Consider the following 25,348-nt stretch of genomic DNA (forward strand, 5'->3'; position numbering starts at 1 on the left):
TCCATGCATATGAGAGGGTATTCCTTGGCCAAACCTTCAACAAGTCAGAAATACGATTGACCAAGGGACTGTAGTGCATAGAAGTCAACCTGGAAGAAAGTAGAGGGACACCCAAGTAATGAATTGGGAATTCACCCAAGCACATACCGGTTAAATTCAGAATTTTCCCCAGTTCCTGATCCTTAATCCCAGCTTCGAACATACTTGATTTCAGGGAGTTAGCTGCAAGTCCCGAGCACTGAGAGAAGTTTTCCAAGCAATCCATTAAATACTTAACAGACACATAGTCACCCTTGGAAAATAACATGAGATCATTAGCAAATATCAAGTTTGTTATTCCCCGTTCTTCACATTTCGGGTGATATTTAAATAAAAGTTTCCCTTCCAGTGATTTTAGAAGCCTTGACAGATACTCCATGCATAGAACAAATAAAAGAGGAGAGATGGGATCACCTTGTTGAAGGCCATTCCTACCTTTAAAGAACCCACATAATCTTCCATTAAGGGAAATGAGAAGGAGGTGGAAGAGACACACTCCATAATCCATCTAACCATCATAGGGGGGAACTTTAGGTACACCAATAAATCAGAGAGAAAAGTCCAGTCCACTGTGTCATATGCTTTCCTTAGATCTATTTTCAAGAGGCACCTAGGAGAAATTCTCCTTCTAGCATATCCCTTAATTAACTCCTACACTAGATAAATATTTTTCACCTTACTTCTCGCCTAAATAAAGGCAACTTGAGCAGGGTTAATAAGGTCCACCAGGCAAGGCTTGATTCTGGCTTCCAAGATCTTAGAAATAATCTTGTACATTACATTGTAGCATGAAATGAGTCTATAAACACTGAGTGAGTTGGCATGGGAAGCTTTAGGAAGTACGGCAATATTGGTATGATAAAATTGCTTCAATAATCTACCACTGTTAAAAAATTCTTTTACAGCATTGGTGACATCATCCCTACTATGGACCAGGCCGGCTTGAAGAAACCAGCTGAATAGGGCCAGGAGATTTTACCATCCCCAATGCTAAAGAGGGCATCCCTAATCTAATTTTACATGCACATTTTGATGTTGTAAACCAAAAGGCCTCTTCAAGCTGAACCGGCTTCCAATCCGTCCCTCTTGCAGAAGAGAGAGAGAGAGAGAGAGAGAATGAGCAGTTCATCACTGTCGATGAGGTTCGCCCTTGTTCTCTCCCTCTCTCTCGCAGCCTCTTACTCCTCGTCTTCCGCACGCATTCACCATCTAACAACCCCCATCCCTTCATCATCATCGGCATCGTCGTCGTCGCCGCCATTGTCGTCGTTTTCCATCAAGCCTTGGTCATCTTCTACCGCACCAAAAGCCTCTGCTTCGGACCTTATCTCTCTTCTGGGAGCTGAAAAGCAAGCTTCGACCGTCAACCCCCTGGTCGCCAACGAGCTCAGATCGTGCTTGAAATTTCTCGTTCCTTTCTCTCCGAGTCAACTTGGCACCGGTATCCAGGGCCGTTTGCTTGGCGCGAGTCGGAGAGAAGTGGACGAGCTCGTGTGGTGGCCCCCTCGGCCAGTGCTGGAGCTGGCTCGCCTTGCAGTTGATTCAGGCGGCGATCCGGGGGCTATTCACCTAACCCTAGATCCAACTGTGATCCCTGTAAGTGTTTATTTTTTTCATCTTTATTTATAATTTTCATGCTACAAATGTCTTCTGATAACGTGTTTCTCTACTCGAACATGTGTTGCAGAATGCAAATTATGTATTATTTATCAAATAGGATTAAATGAGTTAGATTATTAATAAGAATATTAACAGACTTGTAAATTTTGAAAAGTGCATAACACGTTTAGTGAAAAAATCTATTTTATTTCAAAAACTGCAAATTTGTATTGGGGGATCTAGAGCTTAGAGAGGCCTTTATTCTTTGGTTTCAAAAATCAAAGGCTTGAACTTTGCTCCGCATATCAAAGCTTATAAACATGTCTGACTTGTAGAAAGGATAGAGAGGATATCTACAAAAAATTCCAAATTGTTAAGTAAATCATGGTTTGCTTAGTAATGTGATAGGTGCCTGATGTTGAGGGATCAAAGGAGAACAAATGTGAGCTAACTAGAACTCCATATGGAAGGCGATTCATTAATGAGGTTTGCATCAAATTCTTCTTCTTCTTCTTTTGACATTATTATCGGGATTCTTTTAAAAGTTATGTATCTCCCTTCCCCACCCCAACTTGCAGGAGTTGAATTCATACATTAAATTTTTATTTGAACTCATTGCTGCCCGGGGTCCTAGTATTGGGTTGAATGTTTCACTGAGTCGTTATGATCTATTTCATGGTCACCTTTTCATTGCATCGGATTCAAGAAGACTTGGCATATTGTAAGTTGGCACTTGGCAACTCGGGGTCTTTCTCCATTTTATTTACCTTGAATTTGGAAAGCAGTGGTTGAAGCTTTGAAACATATTTTGACGTGGGCCAAACTGAAAGTATAAAAGTGTGTGGAGGTAAATGATGAGTGGAACTTGTTTTGTCTTGGTGAAAACCTTTTTCTCCATTAAAAATATTCATAATTTGAAGCATAAATAACAATCATGCATGTAGTGATGTTGTTTTGCCTACTAAATGTGCTTTGTGTTTGTGTGAAAGAAGACCACTTTGTCGAGGATGCTAGAGCAGGAGTCTTAAAGGAGAGGGGAAGAAGAATATTTACTGAGTAGGCGTACTATGGGTAACCCATAGTAGTTTAGGGGTACTATGGGTAACCCACAGTAGTTTATTTATTTTAAGGGCATTTATGTCTCTTTAGATATTCTTGTGTTTTTTTTATCTTTTGATCATTTATTCCAATAAATAGTAGAATCATATACATGAAGCTACAATAGCAACTTACTTATCCTATCTAGAAATTTTTGTGGTCAGTGATTAGACCCAGAAAATTTGAAATATCTTTTCTTGGATATAAGAAGGGACTACTCGATCAATTGCCATGTCAATCATGTTATATATAATAAATTTGGTATCCACTTCAAATGTGCATCCCATTTTTGTCCAGGTCTAAGTATTCTCATGACTAGCAACAACAATAACCAAGCTCTTGAGTCCCACTAGGTAGGGTCAACTACTTAATTCCTTTTCCACCACTTTGCAAGGTTTGGTGGCATTATTGTTCGACAAATGATGGCTGTTAAATATTTACTATCCCATTCCAAGTTATTCTAAGTGTATCCCTCCCCCTTCATCTGTGACTAATGTTAATTAGCTCACTCCTCATTGGTGCATTATTTGGTTTACGTTGTAGGTGCCCTAAACATCTTAGCAGCCCCTCCCTCACCTTAATCTTCTATAGGTGCTCTGCCTAATTTATCTCATGACTAGCATATGGCCTTTTAAATAATGTAAGGTTGACATAAAAGTTCATTAGAAGGATCAGAGGTTGGGATTGTAGGCCTTTCTATAGCTCATTATAAAAGCCTCTCTTGGAGGGTCTAGTTTTTGCAGACTTATTTAGTAAAACCTTAGACGCATTTTCTTTCTTATGTTTACAAACCCTAAAAGCTGATTTATCCTTTAGCTACTAGACAATAATTTTTTCTTCTCAACTCTACATTAGTAAGGCAGGGACATATATTATTTTAGATATTATGTTCCTAATACTATTACATGTGGAATAAAATACAATAAAAAGAGCTCCCTTGAAGCTTTACTGGTGTTTGAAAGGTTACATACGCATAGGACAATTGTGGAAGGCAATCTTGAAATGCTGAAGGCAGATGCATCATATGTGGGAGATGATTAGTTGCAGGAATGCACATGATTGTTTTCCTTAGCATTGGCTTCATATTCAAGGGGGTTTGGAGTTTGATTCCAAGCTTGGAGTGTCTCCTTATGAATTTTTCAAAGGATTGGGTTTGATGGTTGTGCATATCCCTTCAATAAGGCATCACTGACTCCATTCTCATTTCCTTTTGTACTCACAATGGGTCCTTCAAGTTGTCCATGTATGTTTGTGTTATGGCATAGGAATGGTGTATCATTTTTCATAGCTCATACAAGAAATTACAGTTGCATTGGAGATGATTAGTGTTGGAAACTAATTGTAGTAGCATGATAATTTTTGATTCCATTATCTGTGATTGTGGCTTAAGGATTTCTTATTGAATAATGGCCACTTTACCTGGGTAGCTTTGAGAGACTAGAAGCCACTTTACCTTGGTAGCTTTGGGAGACAAGATTGCTTCCTCTTGTATTGACTACTTTTTGTTCACCAATGAATGGGAGGATACCTTCTCGAATGTTCCCCAGTGGGTTCTAGTTAGACCAGTTTCGAAATTGCTGCCCAGTTCTCTTGGATAACAACCTTGTTCACTAGGGCTGTACTCCTTTTTTCTTTGAGAATAGGTGGTAGACGCACCCTTCTTTTAGGGAATGCATTAAGTCTTGATGGAGAGAGTGCAACGTTCAAGGGAGGGCAGGCAGGCTTTAGACAATGAGGAAGTTGAAGGATGTGAAAAGTAGATTGAAACTCTAGAACAAGGAAGTTTTCTATTATTTGGGAGGGAAAAAATCTAGTTCTATATGAGTGAGTGTTTGAATAGGTGGGAGGAGTGTGGCTTGGCTGGCAAAGAGGATAGGGTTAGAAGGGACCAACTTGGTAATGATTTGGAGATTATCCTCTTCAGGGAGAGTATGAATTGGAAACATAATCTAGGATGAAGTGGGTGAAAGAAGGGGATTGTAATTCCAAATTATTCTATAAAGTCGCAAGTGGTAGGAGGTGAAAGAATTTGATCAAGGAGACAAATACATTGATGATTAAAGGTATGAATCATAGTTGTCAAATCGAGATTCAAATCGTGAATTAAAATTTTGGTTTTGGGAATCGAAAATCGAGAATTGAATCGAATCGTAAGATTTGGTACCAATTTCCAAAATTAATTTTTAAATGACATGCATATATTGATATACAAACAACAAGAAAAATAGTAAAATGCATTTAAATTTTGACAATAAAAAATCATATTTCATGTGTATGCTTTCCCTAAACAAATGAAAAGTAAGAGAATAAGTCAGGAAATATTAATAAAAAATGAACTTTATGTTGTTTAAATAAAGGAATCAAGAAAAAAGAATAAAAAGTTGAACTTTTGATGTTTATCAACAATTAAAAAAAATAATTATATTTCATTCATATTTTTTCACAGATTAAAAAGAAAAAAAAATTAACTTAAAAATGATAATAATTGAACAAACTACTAAAAAAATCAACTTATAAACCTTAACAACACAACGAAACAAGAGTACCAACTTAGCCGGTGAGTGGTCTGTTGCTTCTTATCAATGGTAGCACATTATACTCCTCCTAGTGTGAAGAAGATTTTGTGAAGACAACTTCAGACCTAAAGCTTTATTTGCGCCTCTTTTTAGCACAAAATTGACATAGACATGGAATGGAAGGTAATTGTGTAAAATAAAAGTACTAAAAGGAAAGAAATGTTGTTTTGGGGGTTTCAAACTAGTCAAGTTTGTTCGAATATAACAAGGTCAGAATCGTGTGAATCTATAGTTTCAGATCGAATTGTTAGATTCACAATGATTTAGTTGTTTTTAGATTCGCTAGTAAGATTTAAATTGATTTGTTGTAGGATTGATACGAATCGTATGAATCAAACCGCGAATCGTAAGTTTCTAACAACTATGGTATGAATTGTAGTCCGATTGATGATATCCTTGTTACTTGTTTGGAAAGACCTTTCGAAATTGAGGAGACTAGGGGCAGTTTTGAGATGGATAGTGGGTAAGGTTTGAGGGTCCGATTGGTTTACCATGGCATTTTTCTAGGATAGTTGGGAGGTGATTCAGGAAGACATGATGGATTTCTTTTGTGAGTTCCATAGAAACGAGTAGATGGGGAAAAATGTGAACGCCACATTTATAGCTCTTGTCCCTAAGAAGGAGCATTCAAAGAGGGGGAGAGACTTCCGATTGAGAAAGCCTGCTAACTAGCCTATACAAAGTTCTTTTCAAGGTCTTATCAAATAGGCTTCCAAAGGTGTTAGGGAATAGGGGGTGAGAATAATTTGGCCAAAACCGAATTAATCGAGTAAATGCGTTGGCTCAGTTCAGTTAAAAGTTTATTCTGTTCGGTTCACATGCATCGCGGTTAGTTGGAGTTTCTTGGATCATGTGTTGGCCTTGAAGGGTTTTCGTGGGGTTTGGAGGAAGTGCATAAAAGGGTGCCTTTCCATAATGACAGTATTAATTATTGTGAATGGCCAATTGAGAGAGTGGTTTCAGGCCTCATAGGGCTTGAGGCAAGGGGATACTCTTTCCCCATTTCTCTTTATCTTAGTTGTGGATGTGTTGAGTAGGATGATTAATCATGCTTAGGGTCAAATGTCATCCGAGGTCTCAAGGTACGCAAGGAGGAGGTCATAGTGTCCCATCTCCAATTTGTTGATGATACCCTTCTATTTTTTTTTTTCCAAAGGATAGTATTATCAATTTTCACTCTTACCTTATTAGAAATCTTTGAGAATGTTTAGGCCTTAAAATTAACATGTCAAAAAGTAGTGTAGCGATTATCAATTAGGTTTGGCCGAGTTAGATGGCTTGGCTGGCCTAGCAGGTTGTACCATTTTGGAGTGGCCTCTAACTTATTTTGTTCTTCTACTTGGTGGTAATCCTAACTATACTTCATTTTGGGACCTTGTGGTGGAGAGAGATTGGGGAGTAGATTTTGAGGGAGTTTTTGGGGGGGGGGGGGGGTGGGGGAAGGGGTGGAAGAGGGCTCATTTATCATTAGGAGGCCACATTACTCTTATTAATCCTGCTCTTTCTAATGTACCTTTATATTTGCTGTTGCTTTTCTAAATTCTAGCTAAGGTGGCAGAGACCTTGGAGAGGATTATGAGGGATTTTTTTTTTGGTCAGGAGTTGGGGGAAGGTAAGAGAGATCATAACTAAGTTGGGATAGGATTAGAATACCTTATCTTGAAGGGGGTTTGGGTCTTGGGAATATGGCATAAAAAAACATCTCGCTAGTTGGAAAAAAGTCTTTGAAGGTTTCTCTTAGAGGTTGACTCCCTTTGGAACATGACAATTAAGTAAATATGGTCTGCATCAGAATGGGTGGTATACTAGAGGAAGTGGTTGTGCTTCTCATGCAAGCCCTTGGAAATTCATTTCTCCGATAGCCCATTTATTCTACCCTCCTACCTGTTTTCAGGTTGATAATTGAAAATAACATTTGTTTTTGGAAGATACTTTTGTAGGTGAGGTTTTATTGGAGTCTTTAGCGCCGCCCCCCCCCCCCCCCACCCAAAAAAAATCTTATCAAATTGTCTAGATTACATAATTCTCCGATTATTAATTTCTATACTTTGGAAGGGTGCTCTTTTTCTTGGGATTTTTACTTTTTTAGGAATCTTAATGCGAGAGAGGTTGATGATTTAATTATTTTATTGAGTGTTGGAATTTTTTTCTTCCACGGTGAGAGGTGACTTGAGGATTTGGGTAGTGGTTTCCTTTGTTTTTTTTTTAATGTTTTTTAATTTTTTCCCACTAGATCTTTTTTGCTTAATTTATAAAATTCTCGAGTCATGCACTTTTCCTTTAATAATTTCATCTGGAAGGCAAAAGTTCCCTTCAAAATAGGAGCTTTATGTGGACTTTGATCCTTTACCGACACCAACGATTTGTTGTAGACAAGGAGGCCTAACAAATCTATAAGTTAGATATGCGTCTTATGTGCCATGACTCAAATGAAACTATTGCTCACTTGTTCCTTCATTGCCGGATGGCTAAGGGGATTTGGGTTCTATTGTTTTTAGTATTTGGTGAGGTTGTGGTTTCTCCATGGACTTTTGAAGCCTTCTTAAAAGTGTGTTATAAAGGTTTTGGGGGAAGCAAGGAAGGGATGGTTCTTTGGAGATGTGGTATCTTCACCATCCTTTGGACTCTTTGAACGAAGTAGAATGCAAGGTTTTTTAATGGAAAAGCAATCCTACTTTGTTTCCCATGGGATACAATGGGCTTCCCCTTGTCTTTTTGGGCTCATTCTTTTGGTTTTTTCTGGGGATTACTTTTGTTAGATGACTTGTGTCTTTAGAGGAATTGGAGGGGGAGACATTATTTTAATTTCTTTTGTTTTTGTTCTCTTTGGTTTTTTAGGAGGATCTTGTCCTTTGCCTCTTGTGAATTCTTCTCTCTCTTGTTAATGAAGTTCTTTTTCTACTAAAAAAAGGATAACTAATTGTGTCTTGTATTTATCTCCTTTGCTTTTTGCCATGATGTGCTAAACACCTATAGAATGCTCAAATAATCTATCTAATGAGTAATGACTAAGCCAATGGCCACTATATTTTTGCATCACTCTTTGAATTTATGTTTGAGGCTTGCTATTTTATTGAACTTTAGATAATTAGATCTTAAATTTAAAATGTTGAATTCTTACATATGCTTTGTTTTCTTAATTTTTATATGTGTGAACCCTTTGATAGAGAGCATGCATAAGCTAAGCATACAGTCATTTGTATATGCATCCATGCATGTGCAGCATGTCTTTACAGTTACCTGGAGAAGCTTATATTTATACCATATATTAAAGTACGAATAGTGTAAATTATTTTGTGTACGAAAATATTGTTGTCTTTTGAAAGAAAGACTACAAATTAAAAAAAAAAAAAAAGAAAAGAAATTAATTTGTGGATAAAAGTATCCTTACTTTTAAAAGTAAAATTCTATCAAATGAACATTCCTAAGAGAGGTAAATTTCTATATTATTAAAGTGTAAATAATTTAATTGACAAAAATGTTCTATATGTTGAAAGCAAGACCAAATATTCTTAAATTAATGAAGTAAAATTTCATAATATATATATATATATATGGAGAGAGAGAGAGAGAGAGAGAGAGAGAGAGTAAATTCAACAAAGAACTAGATCAAATTATATTTATAATGTCTTAAAATCAAAGTTTGTGCATAAAGAAAAACCTGCATTTGGTTAAAAAAGAAGAAAAACCAATATTATATAAATATATCTATATCCATATATATACTATAATAAAAATTAATATAAGTACGAATGAAGTAAATCATTTTGTGGCAAAAATATCCCTATATTTTTAAAAGCAATGCAAAAAATTCATAAAAAAATAATTCAACTAAAATTAGATAAAATTATATTTATAAAATCTATTTCAGATATGTAAAGTTTGAACCTAAAAAAAACTCTATTAGCCAAAAAATAAAAATTGACAGAGTATATACATATCATATATAAAGTACAAATAATGTAAATAATTTTGTAGACAAAAATATTATTATCTTTTAGAACTAAGGCAAGTATTTATGAAAAAAAGTAAATTAAATTAAATTAGATAAATTTGCATTTAAAAATTTTATTTTAAATAGATCAAGATTTGGACGTAAAAAAATCTATTTTGATAAAAAAAATAAATTGAATGCAATGGTGTTAAAATGTTAAATAAAATTTACTTTTCAAAAATAAAATAGATAAATTCCTTTGATGTGTTTTGAAATTATTTTGAAATGTCTTGCATCATTTAGGTAAATATTAATACAATTTCTAAAAGATAAATATTAAAATGAAATTATAGACCTAGAAGCACCTTCCAAATAATAAATCTTAAATTTATGTAAGATTTAAAAACTCATTAAATGATCATAAGTAAACTAATAGCAATAATTAAGATTTTAGATAGCAAATCACAATTTAGAAACAATAAAATTTTTAATATTTTAACAGCAAGAAGTCATATGTTGAATTTTTTTATAAAATAAAAAATAATAATAAAATTAATGAAAATTTACTTATTAATTTTTTTTGTCTATAATGTTATGTAAATATTAATTTTAATTAGAGTATTCTTGTCTTGTCAAATCTAATATTTTTTTGAGTTTCCTTGTCCCTATATTCGCATGGTGTCATGATAGAATCTCATGCTGATGTTTGTGTTTAGTAATTTTAATTTTTTTAAAAAATTAATTTCCATAAATAACTTTGGATACGCATTTATGTTTGTAAACTAATTTACAACAATATATTATTAATTTAGAAATACATTATTTTGCACATTATTATTCACAATCATGTGCAATGCATGTGACATATTTGCTAGTACAATAAAAAGAATAGTTGCAGTTCAATGTTAAGCCTAAACTACTGTCCCTATTTATTATAAGTTTAAGAGATCCAACAATCATGATTCAAAATATTTTTGAAGAATTTCGAGATAAATTTGCAAGACTTAGTGGGAGTGCTTGTTGTGAGGGCCTTAACTTTGTAGGAGTTAGGATTGAGGTAGGATGGGGTCGCTCCCACTTTACAGATTATAGATGAATAGGAGGAAGAAGATCTATTTTTGCGTAGGGGTTTAGTCGCTAGGACTTGTCTTATGATGGTCTATCGTGCTTATTGCATGCCAAAGTGATCTTGACCTGCTTGCTTTCTAAGCACAGGGAATCTGAGGCATCTGCTTGCTTAATTGTGTGCGTGTTTTTTTTTTCCCCCCTAATAATGTATTTGTTCCTTTGGTGAATGCATAATGAGTTATAGTAGAATAGATTTTTACGTGTGTGTGTGGTGGGGGGAGATATCACTCATGACCTTTATTTGAAATAAATGTATGTTCTGGTTTGTCACAGGTTCATAACTTTATGGCACCAAAATTTGCAGGTTCCATGCTAAGGAATACCCGGCATGCGAAAAAGAAATATTCCCATACAATATGGGCTATTGTCAATTAGGTAATATTTGGCTGTATGAGATATTTATTGTTTTTGACGGTTTTGCTCATTCCTTTCAAATTTCATTCTGCATTAGATTGAATTGGTTCAAGAACCTTTTTTTTTTTTTTTGAAGATTAATATTCTAATAATTTAATTGTTCAATTATTTTTATATCTTTTGAAACCTGTGACTTGAAAGTGTCAAAAGATAACAATAAAGAAATTAGAATGGAGTTTACAAAGTAATTTTGTTTTCAAACTTTCCATACACTTTTGATATTTAAATCAAGCACTGGGAGATGGCAAAATCTAATGATCATGTTATATTGAGTAGTGAAATGATTAGTGACAATCTACCTTATAGAGCTACTGGGCATGGGAATTTGATCCATCCCATTGTGCAGTTGTGGTGCTGATAGAAATGTGTTTTTCTCACCTCCAGGATCTACAGTGACATATGATGATTCAATGAATTTCCGTAACATTCTCTGGCTGGCTCCATTGCCTGGTGATTCCACTGAACCTTGGGCGGCCCCTGGTACCTCTCCTACCTTGTTCTTCTGGAAAAACTTTCCTGCTCCAATATTAAACCATTTCTACTCATTGATACAACTTATATGTTGTGCTCTAATTAGTGTAAATTGTTCAATTTGAGTGTAGCTGGCCATATGTGCAATGTTGATGTGTTATTGGCATGGTTTACAGCATTTAACCATGTAATAAGTTGATGTTATGTTGCTGATTGATTAGGAGTGAAATGTAGAAGGCTCCGTGTTCATACTGCAGTTGATAACTTTTTTGCATGCTTAAACATTAGTGAGTCCTGAATAATGGTAGTTGAGTTCATGAAAACCAATTTAGCATCAATAATTGTTAATATGAATATATTGTTTTTATTCTTTGATTTCTTTCTATGGGCCTGTTTAACTTCAATCAACAATATATGAAAGTAGGGATGTTTTTTACCTTAATTTTTTGTTATGATTTGGTACGAAATGTAAGGACTGGATTTGGGAATAGAAATATAAGCATGGAAGGTTATTCCTATTAATAGAGAAAGGAAATAGCCTTGTACTGGATCCCACTTACTATCTTTTGGATTTTGTTGAGAGAGAGAGAGAAATGGGGTTAAGACAAGCGTGGTCACTGAAATTGTCAATTATATCCACTTTGGTCACCATACTTTAATTCTTGCAAGTGAAGTCATCTAACTTTTAGAATGGACTCAATGTCATCCAAGATTCAATGTTCGGTAAAGAGAGTGGATGCAATGCTGCGCTGGCAACCCAGTCACAACCCTAGGTATCCAGTCAGCATCCATTCTCTCTTTTTCTCCTTCTCTTTTCTTTTCTCAGACTCCTTTTCTTTTTCTTCTTTGTTCGTCTTCTCTTTCCTTGCTACTTCTTCGCCTTCTCCACCAACGAGTCCGAAGCACAAGTCCGGTGAAGGCTTTGGACTCGTCCATGTCAAGGATGCCAAAATTGACTGGAATTTCTGATTTCTGATTTCCCGAAGGATTCTTACTGAAGACTTACAATTTGGTAACCCCTTGTATGTTTGATATTCTTTGATCTCAAAACAAACCGTAAATGCAAATATTATAAGATTTTTCTGATGATATTCACATATATGCTTTTACAAATTTTTCTGGTTGCGTCTGATTTGGTGGTTTGTGTGATTTTGTTTTGAAGAAAGAGCTATGGATGTGCAGTTTGGTGTCATGGTGGCATGTGTAGCTTCTCTGCGGCTTTGCGCAAATTCTTATATTTTCTTGTTTGATTCACAAAATTGGAGGTGCAGGGTGTACTCTGCAAATTCTTAAATTTGCCTCTTTATATGTGTGCTCTGCTCTCAATAAATGAAAAAGTATTTTCAGTGCTCATAAAAATAGTCATTAATGGCGAGAAAGATAAACTAAATGGGGAGCATAGAGCTGTGAGATAAATAATGTGGTTTTAATCAATAAAAAAAAAGAAAAATTTCAAATTACTGACCTTACTTTTCTGAAGAAATTTTTAGGATGGTTGAAACAGCTAAAAATAAGAAGATTTATAAGGAAACAAGATGCTGTTATTTAGTGGGGCACTCTTTATCACTCTTGCTGTTGGAGTCCAAGCACAACTAATGGAGATTGACAAATCATACCTCAAATTTGCTTAATGGGCCATGGATTGTTGGTGGGGATTCTAAAGCATGATTAGTTGTGCTTTCACTTTTGAATTTGTTTTTGGACTCCGAAAAGACGGAATCAATTTAGTGTCTTGTTTAAGCAACACAGTGATCATCAAATTGTGATTGATGAAATGGGGATGAGATTGGATTTTATTTTGCCCCCCTATGCAACAAATTTAACTGTGGTGGAATATGAATTCATAGACTTGATTTTGGAAGGGGAAGGATTGTTGATTGACATCGACTTCAGATCAGAATTCTTGATTGCTTGCCCCACTGGCACCTAGAAAGTGATCCCTTTGTTGGGGGTAGATCTATGAGCAACAATCGCACACAAGCAAAATTACACAAACAAGAATGGAACTCCAGATTTACGTGGTTCGGTCCATTGTGACCTATGTCCATGGGAGAGCACAAATCCACTATAATTATCGGGAGAATTACACGAGAAGAAGGAGGAGGCTACTGCCCTCGACTCCTCTCTCACTCTCTCTTCACTCTGCCTCACAACACAGCACCACACACTCTCTGCAACACAGCTCTCTGAACTCTCACAATGCAGCTCTCTGCATGCACACACACACTACAACTTTGCTGCACTCAGTTGCAACTCACCACACACTGCTGCAATTCACCACACACAGCACACACAATTACAAACACATATATATACACATGGGAGGGGGAAGAAGTCAAATATGGAAACTGTAATTTCAACGTGGTAGGCAGATTGTTGGTGGCCGTCCATCTCCCGTTTCAACATTTTCAGCTGGGTGGTGTGGTTGCCGACACTTATACGAGCCACACATCCTAACAATCTCCACCTTGGCGAGTATCAACTCCCAAAAAACCACAACTCCACCTTGATACGAACTTGATCAAGGCAAGTCTTCATAACTTGGTTCAAACGTCTGAACCATGTAAAGAGTACTGCCTTCTTCATCGGCAAACCGAACTCGTCTGTTCGTTTTTGACGACGTGCCGCTATCATCATCCGAGGTCAAACCACCAATCATCGTGGTTCCCATCAACTGATATAGCCCACGAAACTCCTTCCCAGTGAATATCATTGAGTCGTGTCGTGCATGGTTTTAAATAACGGCTGTTACGTAGCGTAACGGCCGATACGTAACGGAAATCGGAGGCCCCGAAACCAATACGGGCCGATAATGCAGTTGGGAAAAAATTCACGGCCGTAATGGCCGTTACGGAGACGTAACGGCACGTAACGGCCAATACCTAACGTTACACGTCGTAACGGTCCGTTACGGACCGTTACATGGCTGATAGGTTGCAGATTCGCTGAAGGCTTTCTGTTGCAGGCAGCAGCGCTGCTTTCCCCCTCTTCCTAATCCCCACACCCATCTGCCATTCAAAGGGTAAAATGGAAAGTTACAAACTGACCTTGAAAATTTGTTGGCCGAAGCAATAAGATGGCTTCGAAGCCTGAGAGTGAGCACACCAAGCAGATCTACTCATCTTCGCACTTTGTAGCCTTCCAGGACTCAGGAATTGCAGACTTGCAGTTGCAACAGCTTGACGAGTCATCGGCGACAGGTCTGTAGCAGCTCCGCCACCCCTGCGAGTCGCCGATAGCCCATCGGCACCTTCCTCCGCTAGTCGTCGCAGTCGCCACCAGCCAGCCTCTTGATTTCAGCTTTGGAGCTTGGAGTCATCGCTGCTTTGTGCTTCGCAGCCTTCGCTCCTTCGAGGCTCCTCCAAGTTCCCTCGAACCCCTCCCCTCTCTCGGTCTGACTCGACTCCCAGGCCCCAGCGTATGAGACACTCTAACTCTCAACACTTAACACCCACAGCACTTGTCATTATGTTTTTTTTTTTTTTTAAATTATATTTTGTTGTAAAATAGGTTTGTTAAATTGAATTAAAAAAAAAAAGTAATTTAATAGAGTAAAAAATTAGAAATCATTAATAATTATGTAAAATAAAATTTTCTTAATTTATAAATATTTTAATTGTATTATATTTTTTGAAAGATAATTATGAAAATTAATTCCATGACATAGCAAGCAATTATTAATAGTATATAATTAATATTTTTTAAGGTTAGTAAATAATTAATATTTACCAATAATAATTGAAGCCTTTTTTATAATAATATTTGAATATCCACTACTGCATTCACCAATCACCGTCATAAACAAAGCATTAAAATAATGTATGTACACAAGACATCCATGTGATGGCATTTTATATTATTTAGGCTTAATTGAGCTCTATTTTTCACCATTTAAAGAATTCCAAGGAATGCTCTGCACAATTATTATAATATTTAGTCTTAGGATTTGCCAAACTTATAGAAATAAAATTAATTCATGGCACCAATTGGCTAACATACTATTTATGTCAGCAGGACAAAGTGGTCATTTTGATAAAGAAGATATCATATTCACTCCCATCTATTGAAAAAATATTAAATAATATTCATATTATAAAAAAAATTAAATTAAACAACATCTGTCACCCATTTTATGTTACATGTGTATCTACTTGCCATTTCTTGAGTAGGGTGACCCTGTTTATTAATATTTTTTAAGTTTTAAAACATCATTTTGACCTTAAATTTAAAATTAGGTAAAATAAATGTTTACATCGATTTTTTGTTTTTAGTTATTAAATAAAGTAAAAATTGATAACTTAATTAAAAAAAATTAACCTAATAGTTAATACATTAATAAATCTGATTTTTACTAATTACTACTAGAATTTGTAGAAAAATTTACTTTTAATCCATATACTGAGAAAATGCTTAAAAATTAAATAGTCAATTTGTAATGTGTGGATCTCTATTTATGATGCTATGATGCATATGAAAGTAGAGCAAAAATCTTTTTCACCTTTAAAATTACAATGTTAATTTCTTATAGTTATAAATGAAAATAAAATCAAGCTATAAAAAATAATGAAAATATCTTTTTAAAGATAACGGAATATATATTTTTTGTAATAAAATATCTAATATTTTATAATTTTGTTTATTTAAATATAAAAATAATAAACATTACTTATTATTTTTAATCAAATATTATACTTTATTTTTACGTAATAAATATTTAAAATTAGGACTATTTAGTACTTATTATTTAATATGTACTAAATTACTAATTATATTATTCCTGTCATTGTAGAAAGGTTGTAACTTTGTATTTTCTTTATGTTTTGTGTAGAGATCATCAAATTAAGTCTATCAATATGTCACGTGATAGAGGAAAGATCATCAAATTAAGTCTATCAATATGTCACGTGATAGAGGAAATGAAAACTTACCTAGGGAGGATATTGGATGGCATTTTGGTACTGTGGTGGACGGTAATAGACATGTTATTATGTGTAAGTTATGTGGGAAGATAATCAAAGGGGGCATTACACGCTTGAAACAACACTTGGCAAATAAAAAGGGTCAAGTAGCTGGATGCTCAAATGTGACTACACAAGTAAGAGAACAAATGATGAAACATCTACAACAGTATGCTGAGAAGAAAAGAGATAAACAAAAAAGGCAAGAAGAAGCAGAAGCCCAAATTAGAGGAGATTTTGAGAATTTGAGCGATGAAGAAGACTTGGAAGAAGAAAGTATGAGATTTGCTCGACAAGAAAGCATACGATCACAACAACAATGGGAAGAGAGACAAAGATTTTGAGTAAGAACAACTAGAAGGGGTAATATTTATGAAGAGGAGGTGGCTCTGGCAGTGGTGCTACCAGTGGTTTCAATAGAGCAGGAGCTCGATCTTATAATGGTCGAGAAACTGGAGGTAGTGGACGACAATGGATCAATCCTGATGCCCCTGAAGTTAGACTAAAGGCAATGGATCCTATTTTAGAAAAAAGTAAATAGTGCGAAACAACTAAAAATCAACACAAAGTTACTGAAAGGTTTAAGAAGTAAATTAGGAAAAGTGGTTGGAAAATTCCTAATTTATAATCGGATTCCAGCGAATGTAACTGACTCTTCATTTATGCAGCCTATGCTTGATATTGCTGCAGAGGTTGGAAAGGGGGTGAAGGGTCCATCACCCTATGAGATATCTGAAATTTATTTGGAGCAAGAGTATCAAGAAATGAAAAATTATATAGCTTCTTTTGCTTGAATTTGGAAGGAGAGAGGTGTAACACTTATGTGTGATGGTTGGTCAGGACCAACTAGAAAACACATTATAAACTTTTTAGTTTATTGCGATAGAGGCACCGTGTTTCATAAATCAGTTGATGCCTCTGATGTGCTAAGCAGAACAGCTGAATATTATTTTAGGTAATTTTTTAATTTTAATTGTATATGCAAATAGTATTATGGACTTGCATGTTTTTAATTAAATAGTAGTAATTATTCAATCTATAACTTCATTTCAGATTAATGGACGAGGTGGTTGAAGAAATTGGAGAGGAGAATGTTATCCAAATAGTGATTGATAATGAAGCTACAATGAAGGTAGGAAGAAAATTATTAATGCAGAAAAGGCCTAATCTCTATTGGACAGCATGTGCAACTTATTGCATAGACCTTATTCTTGAAGATATTGGTAAGAAAAGTAACGTTAAGAAGGTTTTAGAAGATGCAAGAACAATAACCTCATTTATTTACAACCACACATGGACAGTGAATTTTATGAAGAAATTCACAAATAATAGAGAGTTACGTCGCCCTGCCATCACTTGATTTGTCACAAATTTCATTGCTTTAGAGACTATTGTCAGGCATAAACAAGCACTAAGGGAAATGTTTATATTTGATGCTTGGAAAAACTCAAGGTTTGGAATGGCAAAATCAGACCCAGCATATGATTTAAAGAAAATTATCTTAGGCAAAGAGTTTTGGCAAAATGCCTCTGATTAAAGTGTAAGAACCCTTAGTGAAAGTTGTTAAATTGGTTGATGGTGATGAAAAACCAACCATGAGCTTCATATACGAGGCAATTGATAGAGCGAAGTTGGTCATTCAAAAAGATTGCCGGTTTTACAAAGACTATTGGAAAATTATTGACAACCAGTGGAGTTTTCAGTTGCACTAAGATTTGCACGCTGCTGGTAAGTGTAAATCAAATACAATTTCTTATTATTTTAACTTTTAAATTATGCATAGTTGCATTAGAAAACTATTGATTAATATGTTTCTAAATTTAATTGTAGGGTATTTTTTAAACCCATAATTTCTTAATGGTGCCCCACCTTCTCCTGAAGTTGCTAGAGAAGTCATGGATGGAGTTAAAAAAGTGATAACCAAGTTGGTACCCGATATAGATACTCAAATTCGGGCTATTAATCAAGTAAGTATTGGTTCCATTAAATTGAATAATGAATTGTTCTAGTATTCTGTAATACTTTTAAGAATAATTATTAATACATCTAATTAATTAATTATATTTCACAATCATTCTTTTTTAGTTGTTGCTATATCGAGATAGGTAGGAGACTTTTGGAACCCCGTTGGCTCAAAAGGCAGTGAAACAAACAAATCCTAGTAAATATGACTATATAGCTAAATAATGGAGAATGACTCTATTTTCTCTCTTTGTGTTCAAATTTGACTTTTGAAATATACGCTATACTAACATAAAACTCTATTTAATTATTCATGCAGCTGAATGGTGGATTCATTATGGCTTGTGTGCTCCTGAGCTCCAAAGAATAGCAATTAGAGTTCTTAGCCAGACCACATCAGTTTCGAATTGTGAGCGTAATTGGAACACCTTTAGCCTCATCCATATGAAAATAAGAAATAGATTAAAGTACATGAGATTACAAAAACTTGTTTTCGTACATTACAACATGAGGTTAAAGTTAAGATGTACAATGAGAAGAAGCCAACGAGAAATTGAAGAGAGTTTCAATCCTATCAATTTGGACTACATTTTCGAAGAAGATGATCCTTTAAGTCAATGGTTAGAAGAGAGAGAGACACCACTATTCGACGGTTAGGACAATTCAAATTGGTTAAATGAAGAAGTTGGTGGTACTACAGAAGGAGATGATCAACCACCAATAAACGTGCATGATGATTCAAGTTCAAGCCCTGAACGTACACAAAGTGATGACAATCTTGGTTTGAGGCCACCAAGTGATGATGATGGTAATAGTGGTGCTGGAGTTGGGGTTGGGGGGGGTGGCAGTGGTGGTGGTGGAGGCGACGGTGTAGAATATAATTATGGATATGATACAGGGACATCATTTGCAAGGGATATATATCCTTCTGATTCTTATGGACTACATGACATACCTGAAAATTATGACTTGGGTATTCCTCTAGGGAACCAATCTTCACAACCCAGGAGAAGGAGTGCTCGTGGTGACCCTAGCGATTCTACTAAAGATTCATATGGTGTGGTTCGTAGTTTTGGCGACTTTGGTTTAGATGGTTCATTATCATAATCATATGGATCTCATCTAGCATATCCACATTATGCATTTCGTGACTCACATTTTTATCCGAGTGGATCAGGAATCTCAGGATCTAGTGAGTCTTCTTCTACACACTACCCAGAGCCAGCCCCTGCCCCAACTTATAGACATTATTCAAGAGAATTTTCATCACCAGTACATTTTCAGGAGCAACAACAAAATGACGCAAACTTGGGTTCATTCAACTATGTATTTCCACAAGGATGGGGAGATAATTTCCTATCCCAATCTCAAGATACAGATGCAAATTATGAAGACCCTCCACGTCATTCTTTTTGATGGTGACATGTGTTATGTTATAAATTTGTAATATTGTATTCATATATTTTCAACTATTTATTGATATTTGATATTAATCACTTTTTAAATTCATGTATGTGTAATGTGTATATTGAGTATCAAGTCTATTGAGTATTGATTCATTTTTAGTAACTTTATGACTTTAATTAATTGATTCTTACATTTCTACATCTTTTTACTCATTAAATAAATGTAAACTATAAAAAAATATGTTTTTTTTTGTAAACAGCGCACTAAAATTAATATAAAAATCATAATGCCTATTAAAAAGCATTTGTAGGTTGAATGAAAGCCTTCAAAATTCATTAAAAATCATGTATTAATGGATTTCATGCTTATTTTTTTAATTTTGGCATGGTTGTGTATGCGTGAAAAAAATTCACGACCGTTACGCTCGCTTCCCGTTACGTAACACCCGCGACACCCGCGACCGTTTCGCGACGTTACCCGCGACCGCGATTTCGAACCATGGTGTCATGTAACCTCCATAGCTCTGCCTGCGACATAGATTTGACAGCCCTTAAAATTCAATCGACTAAGGGAGATCAAATTTCTTCACATCTGTGGAACGAAGTTAACGTCATCCAAAATACGGACCGCTCCAATAGACATCTTCAGCTTCACAGATCCAATCCCTCTGACATCGCATGAAGACTCGTCACCGAGTGATACCGTACCGCGAACTTCTTTGAAAGAATGAAAAAATTCTTTCTTAAAACAGACATGAACTGAACTCCCAGAGTCCAAACCCATCCATCATTGTTTGGACTACCATGAGCATTCATGTTCTTCTTTATCAATTTTCGGCACTCTCTCTTCATATTGTTGTGCTTCTTACAGTATCGACACTGCACATTTCTTCGGTTGATTTGTCAATGTGAGCTACTTACCGTTACAAGGGCCTTGTCATTACCGTGCCATGTGGCATGTTCCGATATATTGACCCCGTCCCCTGTCTTCTTTTCTTCTTCGTATTTTTTTCGATCTTCGCAGTCCCTCTTGAAGTGCACCTTTTTATCACACCAGTAACATACGACCTCGCTCGTATCTCGTCCTCTTGATTTCGAACGCCATTGCTTACCTCCAAGCTTTTGATCTTTGCTTCTTCCTTGTCTCTCACTATTAGCCACTAAAGCTTGCTCACGAGACGCCACAATCAGCTTTCTTAACGTCTCAGAATCTTGAAGTGATGCCATCACTTCATCCAACTTCAAGATTTCCTTCCTCACGAGCAATGCAGTTACCAGGCCATCAAATGAAGCTGGTAGAGACGACAATAGTAGAAACGCCTTATCTTCTTCATCAATCTTTATGCCGAGGCTCAACAACTGGGTCAAAATCTTATTGTAATAGTTTATGTGATAAAAAAGACTACTTCCCTCGTTCATTCGAAGTTGATACAGTTTCTTCTTCAGAAACAATTTATTGGTAAGGGACTTTGACATATACCTTTGCTCCAATTTCTTCCAGAGCTCCATTGGTGAGGTTTCGTCTAACACCGAATACTTAACTTCATTTGCTAGATACAATTGGATTGTGCTGACCATCTTCATCTCTAATTCGCTCCAATCATCATCTTTGAAATCATCTGATTTCTTCCCAATCAACGGCTTGATCAAGCCTTTATGAACCAAAATGTCCTTCATCGTGCTCTGGCATAAACTGAAGTTGTTCCGCCCATCGAACTTCTCCACCTCAAACTTCGAAGTGTCAATACCTGCCATTCTACTCCGATTCTCACAAAACAGACACCGTCAATGGCTCCGGAACGGCCGAAAACCTTAGAAATAGTTCAAGCCGCTCGAAAAATCGACCCGAAATGGCTTCGACAAGCCCGATCAAACTCTCAGTCAAACTGGTCAACAAAAGTAAACTATTCCGTTAACTTTAACGGAATATTCCTCCGTTAATGACGTGGTGCCGCGTTCACCCTGCTGATGTGGCCTGGGGCCCACCTGTTGATGTGGCAACAGGCTCACCTTCTGTGAGGCCCACCTACTGACGTGTCACTGGGGCCCACCTCCTATGGGGCCCACTTGCTAGCGTGGCTGTGGGTCCCGGCTGCCGATGTGGCACTGTACGGCTGCAGACGTGTCACTTTACGGCTGCTGACGTGTCACCGGTCCTTTGCTGACGTGGCCGCTGACTGTGCAGCTGACTTAGCGATGATGTGGCTCGCTGATGTGGCCTGACACAGCGCGCTGTTGTGGCCTGACGCTGGCTGATGCGGTGCGCTGTTGTGGCCTGACGCTGGCTGACGCAGCGCTGACTCTGCGCTTACATGGCTGCTGACGTCAGTGTCTTCAACCTTCGAATCGTGCGCCGAATGTTTGCCGGCGCGTGGGCGCGCGCGAGGACACTTTTCAATCAGTTGCTGACGCATGAAGGCATTGCGGTCTTTACGCCAGTGGCGCGTGCGGCTTCTTACGAGCTCCGTTTGAGCTCCGGTTACTACCGTTGGCTTCGTCTTGACGAGAGGAATATTGTGGTGGTCTCAAAATCAAGTTTCGAGCTACTGGGCAGAGGCTCAAATCTGGGAATTTTGCTTCGATCCGGAGATTTTGCTCAAACCTCACTCTGGTACCATTTGTTGGTGGTAAATCTATGAGCAACAATCACACACAAGCAAAAATACACAAACAAGAATGGAACACCAGATTTACGTGGTTTGGTCCACTGTGACCTACGTTCACGGGAGAGCACAAATTTACTATAATCACTGGGAGAATTACACAAGAAGAAGGAGGAGGCAACTGCCCTCAACTCCTCTCTCACTCTCTCTTCACTCTGCCTCACAACACAGCACCACACACTCTCTGCAACACAGCTCTCTGAACTCTCACAATGCAGCTCTCTGCATGCACACACACACTGCAACTTTGCTGCACTCAGCTGCAACTCATTACACACTGCTGCAGTTCACCACACACAGCACACACAATTACAAACACATATATATACACATGGGAGGGGGAAGAAGTCAAATATGGAAGCTGTAATGTCAACGTGGTAGGCAGATTGTTGGTGGCCGTCCATCTCCAGCTTCAACATTTTCTGCTGGGTGGTGTGGCTGCCGTGGCTGCCGACACTCATACGAGCCACACATCCTAACACCCCTCACATCAAAACCACACCTTCCTCTTCCCCACCAATCAATGCCATTAATCAAAACCAATCCCGAGACCGATGCACTCAGAGAGCAATGACAGAGCTATAACTAATTTTTGGGGAGCACTGGTTGCCGCCAGAAGCACATCTCAGCAAGTAGCAGTCGTTCCTGACAACCGAAAACTCCATCATTGAAGAGTCCAGTGACACCTGTGATGTCCTTGTGGCAGCAGCCAGTGATCAAATTGAAGAGTTGCAAGAGAGGAGCCAAGGTCATTGCCAGATTAGCTACATGCCCCAACGAGAATTTAAAAAAAAAAATGGTTTTGAGTGATGAGGCGGGAATGAAGGGTAAGATAAGAAGACTGGGAGTATAGACGAGTGAGGGTAAAAGGGAAGCCAAGAGAGTCTCTTTCAGGATTTGGGTGTTAGTAAAAGGCACTTTAAAATTGGTCAAGCTGACTGATGAGTAGGCATTGTAGAAGGCTGGCTGGGATGCTAGTGCAGCATTCTGTCCACTCTCTTTAACAGACATTGGATTTTGGATGACATTGAACCAATTCTAAAAGCTGAATGACTTCAATCGTAGGAATTAAAGTACAGTAACCAAATTGGGTTGAAGTGACCAGTTCGGTGACCATCTTTGTCCAACTGTTTTCTAATTATTATTATTTTTTAAAATTTTATTTCGATGCTGCAGATATGATTTTATAGAATCATATTGTCAAACATAGCATGAAGGAATGTTCATTATTGTGGTTCTGTAGATATCTGAATTGTGTTTAATTTTGGCTTTTATAGGTGTTCTGGTGGTGCTGGATGCACACCCTGGAGGAATCATATATAGAGATCTCATACCTGAATACGTAAAATACGTGAGAACCATATATGAAGGTTTGAATTTCAGTGTCATCTTTCGTAGGCAATCTTAAATTATTAAGTATTATAGTAATCAAAAGTAGAATTTTAATTCACCGTTATGGCATCAATCCAGGACTATCAAACTAATGTTAACTATTGGAGTTGTGCAGATGATTTTGGGGAAGTCGTGGTTGATGTCAACTACTTAAATGTAGGGGATAAAACACCTGATTATCAGATTTTCATCTGTTGACACCTTTCTCAAGGTAGGCAGCAATTCTCCCCAACCTCTCCCCACACCCCCCCCACGCCCCCGCCCCCGCCCCTTCATCTGTTGACACCTTTCTCAAGGTAGGCAGCAATTCTCCCCAAACTCTCCCCACACCACCCCCCCCCCCCCCCCAAAAAAAAAGCCCTAATGTTTGATTTAATGATGCTGAATGATGATTTCCTGCATTGCTATCACGTTTTATTCCATAAATTATCAACTCATTTTTCTGTCTAGTATTAATCATAGGACGAGCTTATGGACGAATTATGGAGCTAAGGATAGCTTGAAAGCAATCTGTAAGAATAATTATAGGCAATACTTGCAGATATATTCTGCCCAGCATGATATGGTTTTACATTTTGGATGGAAACTGAGGTGGTGGCTTGTGGTGTGGCATGTGAATGGACCGTGGCCCTGGTAATGCCTCATGGCCCTGCCCTTCTGCCGCTGACTTGTACACCTTTGTTATTTTAAACTGCTCAACAAAAATTTTGTTGTAGATTACTGGTTGTACTCCCTGAATTGCTGCTAGTAGCTGCGGCTATGTATGCTCAAGCATTAGATGGAAGAGTGTCTGGAGTTCAATACTACCTTCTTTCTCCCATCAGATTTATCGATTCATGTGTTGGGATAACATTCAATGTGTTGCCGTTTTGTTTGTTCATTTGGGAACGAACTTTAGTCTATAGATTTGAATTTGTATAAATTTGAAATAAAATGTAAAATTGTGTTAAATTATTTTTAAATTTATGACAATACAAATTTAAGTTCCCAATTTTAAGAGGCTCAATGTCCTAAAACCCATCTTGGTTTGATGGGTTTTTAGAAGTGAATCAGTCAGTTGATTGATTCAGGATGGATCATTTTGGTTCAAGCATTGCTCATTATTAATTTTATATTCATATTTTATATGCAATTATATTAAATGTTTATGTAAAATAGATTGACAAATTGATGTGATTGTTAATGTTGGAATATGCTAGTAACAATGCATATTTTGAATGAAAAAATTAATAATTTTTTGTCAATTGCTAATATATCCATTGACATTTAAGTCGGCCAAATTACCAATCAAAACCACAATTTGATTTTGTGCCAAATATTTGCACTTTTAAAAAGACCCAACTAGTTATTTCTAAGAAAATCTTTGAAAACTAGCATATTCATATTCATAAAAAATTGTAATCAAATATTTAAAAAATGATAAAAAATAATTTTAAAAAGAACAAATTTTAAATTGCTTAAAAATCATTCTCTTGCATTTGCAACCATTTAAAACTATGTAAAATTTTAAAAATTATAATCTTTTGAAAGAAAATTGAATTAATTAATGTTTTGTACACTTTGCTGAACATGGGAGGACTACGTTTTTTTGTCGAAGATTCATGGGATTTACGAAATTCAAAAGTGGTTTTTATTTTTTTTTTAATTTTTATATTTTGGATCAAATTTTAAAGGAGAAAAATATGTTTTATTATTAGCAGAAGGTAAG

The 25,348-nt window shown here is 36.6% G+C and overlaps 1 protein-coding gene across 7 annotated transcripts; it reads left to right on the plus strand.

The window, feature by feature from the left end:
* Positions 1-1,036: 1,036 nt before the first annotated feature.
* On the plus strand, positions 1,037-24,631 carry LOC131153105 (uncharacterized). Of its 7 annotated transcripts, none has more exons than XR_009136161.1 (9): positions 1,037-1,635; positions 2,047-2,124; positions 2,217-2,359; positions 10,679-10,749; positions 11,173-11,268; positions 23,526-23,618; positions 23,756-23,851; positions 24,103-24,273; positions 24,357-24,631. XR_009136161.1 is itself a non-coding variant. In XM_058105159.1 (8 exons), exons 1-7 carry the CDS (start codon positions 1,156-1,158, stop codon positions 23,836-23,838), a joined length of 1,044 nt encoding a protein of 347 aa, XP_057961142.1. In that variant the 5' UTR covers positions 1,060-1,155; the 3' UTR covers positions 23,839-23,851; positions 24,091-24,631. The 7 variants fall into 7 exon arrangements, 4 of the variants coding, with proteins under 4 accessions (XP_057961142.1, XP_057961143.1, XP_057961141.1 ...); XR_009136162.1 differs by having other exon boundaries at positions 24,182-24,273; XR_009136160.1 differs by having other exon boundaries at positions 1,047-1,635; positions 24,091-24,273.
* The last annotated feature ends 717 nt before the right edge of the window (positions 24,632-25,348 follow it).

This window comes from Malania oleifera, chromosome 4 (genome assembly GCF_029873635.1).
Source record: "Malania oleifera isolate guangnan ecotype guangnan chromosome 4, ASM2987363v1, whole genome shotgun sequence".
Taxonomy (NCBI): domain Eukaryota; kingdom Viridiplantae; phylum Streptophyta; class Magnoliopsida; order Santalales; family Ximeniaceae; genus Malania; species Malania oleifera.